General features: G+C 32.4%; 1 protein-coding gene across 1 annotated transcript in view; it reads left to right on the forward strand.

Moving 5' to 3' along the window:
* The window catches only part of LOC143249573 (solute carrier family 4 member 11-like), a 208653-nt gene that overhangs the window by 139930 nt on the left and 55216 nt on the right, over window positions 1–13507 (forward strand). The window contains 2 exon segments of the mRNA XM_076499674.1: window positions 2863–2947; window positions 8904–9027. Of these exon segments, the coding sequence (XP_076355789.1) occupies window positions 2863–2947; window positions 8904–9027 (209 nt within the window).

The raw sequence follows: 13507 nt of genomic DNA on the forward strand, positions 1-13507 counted from the left end.
CCTTAATAAAATTATTAAAATAAAGCGTTTGTCGAAAACGTAGATGAAACTGAATTAAAACTGAAGCTAATGAGTTTACATATAATAATACATGTTTTTATAATACATTTTATAACTCATTTTAAGCAGTAGTTAATTTACATTATTCACATATTTTCTTCCTAATTAGACCATTTGACAAAACATTTCAGCGTGAATGATTGTTTCTAAAAATGTTTAAAACAAATCCAATTTTCTTAAAAAAATATTTCTATCTAAGACAAGTCTTTTCATAAATGTCCTTTTTTCTTCTTATTTGTAAGGAGTCTGTTTGTGTCTTTGTAGTTCAGTACAAAGCTACACAATGGACTGCATGTTCTTTGTTCATAATGTGTATTTAAAACCAGAATTTTATGGATATAAGTCTCCAGACTGAACCACTGGGAGTGACATTTTTAAGGAGATTAGATGCAATCCTTTTACCTTGGATTTTACCTGAGTATGATAACCATAGAATACATATGGACTTTTCACCTGTCTAGTTTTAATTTTATTTCGCAGAATAACGTTGAAATTAATGATAAGTTAATCAGAAACATCAATTCTCAATATTTTTAGAGCTTTTCTGGGAAAATACATTTCACTTACAATAAAACCTCAATAACCAATTTGAGATTAATTCTTAATGATTAAAAATGACCCCCCCCTCGAAAATAAAACACACTAAATTCATTCCGAAATGTTTCTCAAGTGAGCAAAGATCTATCAAGTCGTCTTCTGGTGTATATTAACAAGCTCTTATTTTGGTTTACATGAAGCGTATTTTTTGTTTGCCGTTTAGTTATCATAAAAATATATATGTATGTAACATTCTAACTATTCACTTACTAATGCATGGCATTAATGAATGACAATGAACTTCTTAAACATTATTGTAACGTAAACAGCCGATGAGTGAAAAGAAATTCCAGTACATTTGGCTAGCAGGCTCGTTTCTATGTTCAACTAAATTGGTCACATATATAAGCCGCTCTAGTTTCCTTTCATTCATAAGGTATTTAACTGTGAATTTAAAATTTCATACAATTTATATTTTTGTAGTCACGCAATTATTAAGTTTATTTATCACCATCCAACCAAACCATAGAAATCAGAAGTTTAATTAAGCTCATTTATACATATGTTTTTATTACTGAATCATTTGATATCAGAAATCAATAAAAATAAGCTTCCTAATAAACATTATTGCAAAGTAAAACTCGAAAAGCAAAAATAAACTCTGGGACCGAGACTTTTATCTAGAAAGTATGACTAGAAAGGCCAATGCTCTATCTAGGTGAGCTATCTAACATTAAAAATATCTTTCAAAAAGTAAGTTAAGCTTTATTTGTGAATTAGGCCTGTGACATGTTTATCATTAGTTTGTGAAAGCGTATTAATTATTAACAGACAACTACATAGGGAAGACATGTTTCACATCAGGAATATTTTATTTTTATTACAATCATGATGTTTAACTTCGATTATATTCAAGAATTAATGATAAGGACGATACTTGCATTTCTAGCTGAACTGGTGGTAAAACACATTTAGTCAACTCCAGAGATCATTACTGAAAACATGGAAAGAAACCTAAATTAGCTTTCTTGTCTCCACCTAGGGTCATGATGGATCTTTCCTGTCAGTTTCAAGGAAGGGGTGTTCTCCAAAAGGGGTAGCAGAAGTGATAAAATGGACTGCTAAAACACAGTCATACTTACAAACACGAGAAATGTGTAACAAAATGCTAAAACAATGCTAAGTAAACGCTCATTCAGTTCATACAATATTATTTTCCAAATCTCGTATTATATCTAACAGTACAGATAGATAAAAACACAATACTATGGCAACAGGAGTGGAATATTAATCACCTGTTTACTTTTAAAAATCCTTTATATGCTTTCAATTTTCATATCACTTCTAACAATTGATTTAGACAAAATATCATATCGACAGGTTGGTATGTTAAATACCTATTGATTACATGTAAGAAATGTGTAATGTAGCATTTCAACTCGTATAGGGGGAGTGAAGAATGATGTGATGTGAATAGTAATCAGTTTTATTGTAATGTTATGTAATTCATACATCATTACTAAATGTAGTGCTCTGCTAGTTAAGCATAAAAACTTCTGTCTTATATGACTGAAATTAATCATTTGTTTATTTTTAACGACGCTGCATCTTCAGGCTTGGTACATCCTACAGTGCACGCCCGCAAGACATCGTTACTGAACAATGATGACTCGCTAGACTATATAAATAGTCCATTGGTGGTTCGCTTCGGTCTTGCCTAACAGTTATCTGAAAATCGATAAATCTGCAGTAGCCTGCTGAGAAATGTGATCATGTTATTTTGCGGTTTAATTTATGAGTTTTGTATCTGTTATAAGGTGTGCGTATTATTAATTTGTATATGCATGTTGTTAAACAAAATCCGGGCGAATGAAAAGGAAAACAATTATTTTCGATATAGTCGAATAACGTCTTAAATGTTATAGTTCTTTTCAAACTATTTTTTGTGATTTTTTTGTTACTACGTATGTTTCATAATATTAATGTTTTCTTTTATCTAATCTATGCAAAGCTTATTACATGTGTTCCTCGATCATTCAGCGGGTAAAATCGAAGCCTTTTAACGCTAAAACTTGTGGCTCGATTCTCCCATGATCGATACAGTGCATATAGCTCATTTATACAATTTTTATTCTTAGTTAACAAACAAACTTAAATTCATAACTCTAACATTTGTTAAACAGTCTTATATTTACATTTGTTAATGTTTCTAAAGTAATACGTTTAAAATATCTCGAGTGGTACTGAATATATTTTCCTCTACAGTGCACATGCTGACCAGGACGATCCAAGGAACCTATATAAGTGAAGGTGGAGGGTTTGACTACGATCAGTCTTGGATTTGTGCAATGTAAGTGTAGTGGCTTGTTGAATGAAGAGGGCTGTAAATTCAGTTATGTTTATTATCAACAAACTAATTCTGACTAATGTAATATCAAAGAACTTTTAAAAAAAATCATCAGATTTATTTATTAGCACATAAATACAATTATTATCAAACAAGATTTATATTGTTTAAGTGATTTGTTACTAATGATTTAAATGGTTTTCTTTTAATAACTTTGTTACAATAGCACTAATTCTTGATGACGAGAAACCCACTTGAAGTAAAAATGTATTTTGGAACAGCTGGTATGAGTACTTTTTCTAATAAAACTGAGAACAACGTTTCGAAATTTTTAGATCATCGTCAAGTTAACCTTTTTGTTAACCTGAAGATGACCCAGGAATTTTGAAACGTTGTTCTCTGCTTTATTAGTAAGTGTTTAATACCCATACCAGCCGTTCTGAGATAGAATAGCACTAATTACTTTTTCATTGTAAATAATAACTAGTATGAAGATTGTAGTTAAAATATACGCCGCAGAAAAGCACATTTCTCACGTGAATGTTGTAGTTACTACTTGCATTACCATGTAAATTTTTGTTACAGAAAATTATATGATATTATTTCACGTAAAGCAATATTATTATTATTAGCTGTATATTTTAGAGTACTAATTTAATGTAGTGCAAAACTTCTGTTATAATCTAGATATTGTAGGACCCTGACTAAATTGTTGTTGTAATAACGAACTGATCTTATGTACTGTACTACTACTACTGCTGCAGGATATATCCTTCTGGGAGTAACTGTTTCACGTAATTATGTGATAATTGGTACTTTTGTTGTAATCTATAGATATCGCGAGATAATTTCCTGCATGCCTTTTGTGACCTGGATATTTTAGAATGAGTCTACATAATATGAAGACAGTATTATGAGATACTTACTTATATTGCCATTGTAAATTTGATATTAGGTGATAATGATAAACTGGTGTAAACCGGATAGGAGAGAATCTATGAACACAAAGCTCAGTTGAGAGAATCTTTCACGTGTTCTAGGTAATGGAGAGCAACATATCCAAGAAGGATCTTCGTCTGAAAATAAAGATCTAGTCACAGTGCTTATAAACAGCTGGAAAATAAAACTTAGTTACACTATTGCGTTCGAACGCGTACAGGTCAAGTTGTATGACGCAGTGTTCGTGGATTTGTCTGATCGGGATGTTGAAATGTACGCTGGGAAACTGTTGTTTTTGTAGGTTGGATAGTGTATAGAAATCTTATAGGAGGAGGGTTTGACATTCTAGACTTGATGGAGCATTTTGCAATGGAATATGTTGCAGATCTATTGTCAGGTATGCACGGTTGTCAGATATAGCATGGGCAGCCGTCGCGATTTGGAATGAAACTGCTTGCTGAGGTTCCAGAATTGTATTAACATAACCTACGGAACTCGCTATATCTTATTTGAGAAATCAACATTCAATTCATTCTGTAAATTATTATTGAGTTTCAGTTTTAGGCTCAATGGCTTGTAATGCAAGAATTCGGTTTCATACCTTGCTGAGGGAACAACGGAGACAGCACATCGTGATATTTTGATTTGAAAAGTGAAACAAAAGAAAATTTCTGAAAAAGGAAAGTCTGCATTGTGAAAGGTCTTTTGATTACCTGGTTTATTGTAAAACCTTCTCCAAAAAAATATGAAAATCTCCTCCATAAGAGATAAATGTTTTAACCTAAACATTTAAGTGATATTTAATATTTACACTACCTGTACTGAATTTAAGGAGTTCGCTGTCTTGAAATCAAGATTTCATAAAAGACTCATCTGGAAAACAGTCCTTTAATTTTATTGGTTTAAAATTAACTAAAAAAGGAAGTTGGACATTTCAGTTTAAAATGGTTATTATCTACCATTTGGCATACTTGTCGCTATCCTAAGCACTCTTTGAGGCTCTGTGTCTGCCAATACAGGCGGGTCTTACTAATTACCACAAGTATCAGAATAAAAAACCAGAAAGTAACAAAAGCTGAGCACAAAGTAACTATAATGCACCAGAAATTACTTAAAGCTACACAATAAACTAAGACATTATGTATATAATGTTCTTTCATTGTCTTTCATTAAATATTCAAACTATAGGTCTAGGTTACATATCTAATAGACGTGTGATTAATAAAGTTTACTAAATAAAGAAACAATTGTGATTTAAGGAACGAAGATAAAATTTACAGTCGGTTTGAGTCAAAACGTTTCTCACTAAACTCAACCATGTTTTATAACTAAAACGTCAAGGTTCTAAACTTAATGAAGGTCTCGGCTAAAGCTTCTATTTACTTAACACACCCTAGATCAAGGTTATAAGATTACTGATTATCTCGAGTAAAGTTTTACTTTATGTAGCATACCATAAATAAACGTTATCTTATCCAAGGCTTGAGTGAAATATTTTTGTACAGAGTGAATATAATTGAAAAGTTAATAAAATAGTGAAGTGAATGAACATCAGAATCGAAAGCATATACTTAATACAATAGTTATTTTATTTCCCTGCAAAAAAACAGTTTGTTAAAAGAGATTACTGAAAACTCTTGATGATAAAACTGTATGTGCGTATACATAACAAATCAATAAAATATTTTATTTTGCTTAATAACGCGTGTGAACATTTTTGGTTACCTAATTTATGTGTATTTTTGTTCGGCTAGTGATCGCTGTTTAATGTACCCACCCGTTTACCTCTCGAAGAAGGCCTAGGGACTCCTCGGATGGGGCTAAGATAAGTCATATACAAACCTCGATTCCTGTCGCTTTTCTGGGTGACATAAAGCAATATGCTTGTTTTGATGGTAATCAGTGCAATGGTTCTTCAGTTATAAACGTGTACAGTGCACAGAGAAGAGACTAACGCCCAGAGGGATGAAATGGGAATTCAAATTGTAATGCCAAACTTTTTACATCAATCCCTGGGTAACTAACTCTTAGGGTACGTTTTCGACGATGGGTATCAATGGTTCTTGTAAGCGGATAGAAAACATGTACAAACTTTTTGTGCTAAACTAAGTAAATACATTAATTGTAAATATTAGACCACCAGAACAAATTAGCGGATTATCATAACATTCAAGACTATAACTTTAGTCCAGACACATTGGAATTTCTTGAAACATTTATTTTGGAATAAAATACGTCACAGTTGAAAATATGCATAACAACTGTAGGTTTCAGGTAGTAAAGATGTGGAAAATGCTAAAAGTAGTATTTGAATTTTGTTATTTTCAAATATTGTTATTTTTCGGTAAAAAATCAACAAATGCTACTATAAAGTGAACAATTTTGTCTGTTTCTCTTTTTATGACTCTGCATTCTTCGCAACCAAAACTTTGAGAAATATGTTTATTTTCAACTATAAAGCCATCTATTCAAAAACATATTTATTAAATGACGACTTCAGCTATAATCTCTAATTGCAAGACAATTTTTCAAGCCCTTTTGGGGGTATATCACTATATTTAGGAAAGCAACTTTCTGAATTTTCTGTAGTTGTATTTGAAATTTTGTTGCTGTCAGCGATATCCCACTGTATTTAGTTCAGAGACTATATATTGTGACTGAAGAAAAACATAAATGTAGCTGCAGTAAGACGAAATGTGGAAAAAGTGTTTGCTATAGTTTCTCTAAGGAAAAGAGAAATATGGGATCAACGTTCCGACCAAATGACCAAGATCTGAGAAAGCTTGTTACCACGCATTTCTAGATATTACCATCAGTCACTTTTATAGACTCATGAATCTTGTCATCAGATACTTTTTCAACAAGAAATAAACAAGATAGCTGCGCCAACAAATATATGTGCTATTTTTATTGCATAAATAAGTGAAATGTCGGAGAAACGAGATGTCGTAGTTCAATCTTATTTCCTCCATCCAAGTTTCCTATATCTCTTTCAGGTGACACGCTTTTATGTCTAGTATTTGTTCTGAAGAGTGCCTGTCTTCGAACTTACTACAAGCAATCGCTTTCTGGTCCAAGACGAAACTTGGCCGTTTGAAGCGAACAGTAATAATACTGGTTAGTTTCTCCTCGGCGATATAATAATACTGGTTAGTTTCTCCTCGACGATATAATAATACTAATCAGTTTCTCCTCGACGATATAATAATACTAATCAGTTTCTCCTCGACGATATAATAATACTAATCAGTTTCTCCTCGACGATATAATAATACTAATCAGTTTCTCCTCGACGATATAACAATGCTAGTCAGTTTCTCCTCGACGATATAATAATACTGGTTAGTTTCTCCTCGACGATATAATGATAATAATGGTTATACAATTTCGTCTCTTTGAGAGTAAGTTCCAATAATTCCACAGATTCTTTGATCTTCAGTGGCTCCAGGCGTGCCTAATTTTTAATATCCGCAAATTAACCGTCTCACTTATTGAATGTAATATTTCATCTTGAGTAACATTAATTGTGAAAGAAGCTACAATAACTAATCACAAAATAGTTTGTGTTTCGTGTTTTTCTTATAGCAAAGCCACAAAGGGCTATCTGCTCAGCCCACCGAGGGGAATCGAACCCCTGATTTTAGCGTTGTAAATTCGGAGACATACCGCTGTACTAGCGGGGGCGACAAAATAGTTAAACCAGTGTAGAAGTGCTGACTGTGTACTACCTTACATGAGTGCTAGTTATTTTTGTGAGTTCAGTTAGGATGCAATGTTAAAATCATTATTAAGTACTCGTGCGTGAGTGTATATCTATATAAAAACAGACACACATATATGTGTATGTGTAAAATAAAAGAAAAAGATAAGAGTGTTTATTCATTTTTTTTTGGTCTTATAATCAAAGACGTTTTTGTTCAAATTTCATACAAATCATCTTATATTAAATAATAAAATATATAAAAATATAACCTCAATGAAAAAAAGAGAATTAGCGTAAGTCACCCTTAAGCTAGTTAAACTCTAAGTTAGGCTGTAAGGCTTTGTTAAATGAGTTTTTTAATTAGTCATTCTTTGTTAGTTCATTTTTGGAGCTACTCTGGCCTTGTTGATTCGTTCTCAGGTAATGTGTCTTGTAGGTAATTTTCTATTTTTTTAACATCTGTAAAAAAGTGTCTGTTTATTAACTGGATTTCATTTATGCCTAACGGAAAAACAACAAGAAGCTCGTCCTTTCTTGGTTTAGTTTTTACAGTGCCTTAATTTACAATACTATTAAAATTCTGCGTTATCCTTCTAAAACACTAATGCTGTGATTAATATTACTGAATTTGCTAGCCCTATTGTGTAAGAAGATTAACAGTTTGAAGAGAAACTTGAAGTAAAATTAGTTTTTTTTCTAGCTGTAGAGCAGACTATACTTAAAATAATGATTTTTTTTATTCACACAAAGCAAGTGATGTTAAAATAAAGAAATAAACTCTATAAATTGAGCATCTTCAAGAACTAGAAAATTGAATTTGCGTTCCTAACAAAAACTAGAGAATATAAATAAATGCGTAAAACCCTTATTTCTTGGTAATAACAGAGACAAGTGGAACAGCTTTATGTTGCTTTATGTAAATATTATACCGTACAGTTGAGTTGCAATGCAACTTTGATCTGTTCAAATTTCCGTTTAAAGGGAAACTAGGGTCTGATGAGAAATATATTGGATTATTAGTATATCTCAGAACGACTGGTATGGGTATTAACACTTTTACTTAGAAGGAGAGAACAATGTTTTGATCTCCCTAGGTCATCCTCAGGTTAAGAAAGATAGTGTTTGAATGTGACAGTTGAAGGACACATGTCATAGGTCATACCAGTCGTTGCTTTTATTTCAAGTGGGTTTCTCATCATCGAGAACATCGGATTATTTTTAATTTTTACTTTTAAGGTTCAAATACATTTAGATAGATTATATTACCAATTACAAAAACATTACCATAGTGAACTTGACTTACGTCCTTGTCTGCAGGTGTAGCCTTCCCTCTCTACAAAGAAGACATGTGGCTATCGCTAGATTGAAGACCCCTGCCAATATGGGGCGTACATCTCACGAGGTCCGATTCTTCATTTTGGTTCTGACACCCAGCAAAGAGGTAAGAACAAAGGATGTATCATGTTTCATTTAAATAAAGAAGAGCTCACGAGGAATGATTAGCTATTAGAAGCAAGCAATCTCTTTGATATTTAGAAAACTCCGTTCTATTAATATTATCAGGAAGTTTGTATTAAAGGGAAGTATAACGTTGTTTTTTGGATATGTGTAATATGTTTATAGGTAGAAAATGCTGCTCAGCTACGAAAGCTTAAAATCCTAATGCTAATACACAACATTACTGTTCACAAAATGCAAGATTTGCACTTTCGTTTCTAATTTATGGTGAAATGAGTCAAGTGTTTCATTATATTTTGTCTTCGGGATTACTAACATGCGTTCTTTCCAAATGGGATGGACTAAACCCATAAAAATTGTTTCACGAAGTTTGGTCATTGTAGGTTTTGGTTTCGGTTAGTTTTGGTCATCGCTTACAAAATTTACAAAAATCAGTTGCTTGCTCGTAAGATAAACATAACTTACAAATACACAAAACCTGAATACAACGACGTCCTCATATATTTCCAGTGGTGCATGGAAAGCACATAAAAAACACAAAACTTGTTTAAAGGAACGCTAGTTTCCTCTATGAATAATTTTACCAATCAGTGATTCTATAGCAATAACAAATATAACATACTAAATTAGAAAGAAAAAAAACCACAATGTTAATTTGATATGGATGTCAAGTTATCCTCAGACAGTTAACCCATTTTCATAAAAAAGAAAATTGTAACAGTATTAAACTGATATAAACACAATGTTGTTATCAGATTTTATACCGACTAATACAGAAAGAAACAACCGTAAGTGTTTCATTATATAAACACAATGTTGTCATCAAATACTAACTTAAAAAGAAAAAAAACAAAACAAAAAGAAAATTATAACAATGTTAAACTAATGTAAGTTTAGTCATCAGAATGAGATAAACTTTGAACGAAATTTCTGAAGCAAATCTTTAAAAAAAATCTGTTCTAACTTTCCTGTAATTTGTGTATATGTGTTTATATGTTTCTAATTTAATTGGATATATTTATAAACGTTTTCTGTCTGAAATATGAACTACTTCTAAACCTCTTGGGAAAAGGGTTTTTATTAATACCGATGAGTAATTCACTAAATTAGAAAGAGTAAGTCATAACTATGTTAAGTTGTTAGCAAAGAGAGAGCATGGATATTAAGGACTTTGTAACCTACAAGCATAGCAGGTCTCCACTGAAATTAATCACGTTTCACATGTACCATGTTCCAGGTCTCTAGCTATCATAAGAACTACTTTTTTCGTTGATGGTGGTTACTTTAATAGCCACTATTAAGCATTATTGTCTACTACTGTAATTTCCGTTTTAAAATGCTTTTTCTGAGGAATAGAGAGATCGTTCTTTGACCATATAGTTTAACAATTTTTTACTAGACTTCCCAGACTGTTTGAAGATTGGCTTTCGAGACCATATTTAACCAGGTCAAAGCTCAAAAGTTAATTGAAGCGTCAGTTTCGCAAGAATATATCGTCGAATAGCGTTATTATATTTTCATGTTTGTCAGCAATCTGACTCAATAATACACATTGATTTAGAGAAATACTTGAAAGTTTGTAAACGCTTAGCTTCTGAGATTTTATCAATTTTAGACTCTTACTGAGAGCGGTAGGAGATATGTCCAGTTTCATTACGATGGCTTTTCAAAGTCAAAAGGTTCTGTTTTCTAACTAATTATAATTTTCATTTTAAAAATCAGAAAACTACCCTAGCGTATATACAATCGTGATTTCGTAACTTTTTGTTTTTCGAAACACACTGTTGTGCCCTTTGTTTAGTTTCAATGGAAAACAATGAAGGCTCTTTTCATCGAGAAGTTGTAACTTTTAGTTAACATTGTCTAAAAAATCTCATGATTTGAATACTTTCTCCTTGAAAATATTTTTATATTCTCTCAGCCATAAATCTATTAGCAGCAGGGTTGTAATGTTAGATGAAGAAAAATTTGCTATGAATCAAATATATAGATGTGGTTAAACATGTTTCTTGGTGCGCCATGGCTCATTCAAATATATAGATGTAAACATGTTTGCTGGTGCGCCAAGGCTCACTCAAATATGAAGATATTAAATATGTCACCGAGTGCGACATGGCTCGATCAAATGTATAGTTGTTAAACATGCCTCCGGGTGCGTCATTGTTCACATCTGAGGAAATACTATTTCAGAAGCATACACATACAGAGTTCAATATCAAACTACGAGTTATGTTGTTAGGAATGTATTCGGTGTTGTTACTACAATTTAGAGGAACATAATCTTATTTATTTTTGATGCAGTTTGATATCTGTTTGCCAGGCCCAGCATGGCCAAGTGGTCAAGGCTCACGGCTCGTAATCTGAGGGTCGCGTATTCAAATTTCAGTCACACCAAACATGGTCGCTCTTTCAGCCGTGGGAGCGATATAATGTGACCGTTAATCCCACTATTCATTGGTAAAAGAGTAGCCTTAGAGGTGGGTTGTGATGACTAGTTGCCTTCCCTTTAGTCTTACACTGCTAAATTAGGGACGGCGACCTCAGATTGCATTCGTGCAGCTTTGCGTGAAATTAAAAACAAACAAATCTATCTGTTCTTTATTTGGTTGTTTAAATTATTTTTTCAAGCATTTATTTTAGCTTGTACTGTTTTAAAACTTAATGTTATGCGACTCTCTTAGTGATCTTTTGATTATCTTAGCCCATTATCGAAAATAATCCAAAGAAAGGATGTGTATAAAGGAAACTTATGTTGTGTTTATCATTTTAGAGTCTCTGTTAGCTGGCTGCCTTCCCTTTGGTTGCTAGTTCAATAGTAGGGACAACCATACCTGAAGTTTTGGTATCTCTAAAATAACTGTTTAACTCAAGTATTTGTAAGATTCTTTTAATGTCGAAAATCTGGACTGCTTAAATTTAAAAAAAATCTGTGAGGAAAAAAGAAGCCGTAAGTTAACGTTATTCTAAACCCAGCTTTAATATAAACTGTAGTTTACTAATCACTGGTAGTTTTATTACGAAATCTAGAAACTATTTAAAACTACTTATCAGTATTTAGTTTTCATTGCTTTGTGTACCTTAGATGAAGGGACTTGAGTATTTAATACAAATGACCCATACCGCTAAAGTATTATTATTCTGATTTGTATGTTGAACTTTGACAATTACATTCCATCATAGGACCGGCATGGCCAGACGGTTAAGGCGCTCGACTCGTAATGCGAGGGTCTTGGGTTCAAATCTCTGTCACACCAAACATGCTCGCCCTTTCAGTCGTGGTGGCGCTATAATGTCACGGTCAATCCCACTATTCGTTGGTAAAAGAGTAGCTCAAGAGTTGGCGATGGGTAGTGATGACTAGTTGCCTTCCTCTAATCTTACACTGCTAAATTAGGGACGGCTAGCGCAGATAGTCATCGTGTAGCTGTGCGCGAAATTCAAAAACAAACAAACGGATAATATATTCCGTCGTATTAAATATAAATGTTTCTAATAGTTCTTTATCATATTATGTATATCATTATTGCTTACCGAACTTCTAAAAAGGTTTGATTAATGTTAAGTCTCTCAAATATATATTAACAGGTATTATAGTGGATATAAGCTTTCAGTGCAGTATCTATAAACCATCATGCAATAGTTATGGGCGTTTCATCTACTAGTTAAAGGTTTTTTTTTTCTAATGTATCTGTAACTTGAGGATCAATGTGTGTTTTTTGTTCCATAGTAAAGTATATCAAGAAAATCATGGCTATCGAAACAAATAATTCTCCATTGAAAATATTAGGTTTTGGAGACAGTGGGATTATTGTGTTTTATAAAGGTCACTTTAACTTAATTAATTTGTAGCGAATAGACGCTCGAGAAACTACAAAAGTATCTTAATATATTTACTAATGAATTGCGGTCCGAGAGAATCCATGTGTCATATTCCTGCTCCGCAAGAGCTTAGCTTATTCACTTAAACGAAGAATGTGTCTTTCATAACTCATAGAATTATAAAATATCAAACATTTGTAATTGCTGAGAGCAAGGATACACAATGAATGATTCAGTGCATTCTAATCATTATAGGTTTTAATTTTCTTACGTGTTGTCGACTTCTGCTCTTAAGTGTTCATAGTCAATTTGTTATAAAGAATTGTCTCTGTTATTGTAAAAGTTACTTTAATCCTGACATATACATACATACATACATACATACATACATATATATATATATTGCTAAATTACTTTTGATCAGAATATTTTAATAATTCCAGACTTCTAGCCTGTAATTCGGTCAGTTGTGAAATAATATGTTGAAAAATGTAATGTTTACGTATACATTTGTATAGCTGCTAAAAGAGAATAAAAGATAAAATGAAAGAACGAGTATAACTTTAAATATAAGAAGAGTTTTAATACGCATGCCCGACATGGCCAGGTGGGTTAAGGCGTTTGACTCGTAATCTGAGGTTCGC

This window comes from Tachypleus tridentatus, chromosome 4, assembly GCF_004210375.1.
Source record: "Tachypleus tridentatus isolate NWPU-2018 chromosome 4, ASM421037v1, whole genome shotgun sequence".
Taxonomy (NCBI): domain Eukaryota; kingdom Metazoa; phylum Arthropoda; class Merostomata; order Xiphosura; family Limulidae; genus Tachypleus; species Tachypleus tridentatus.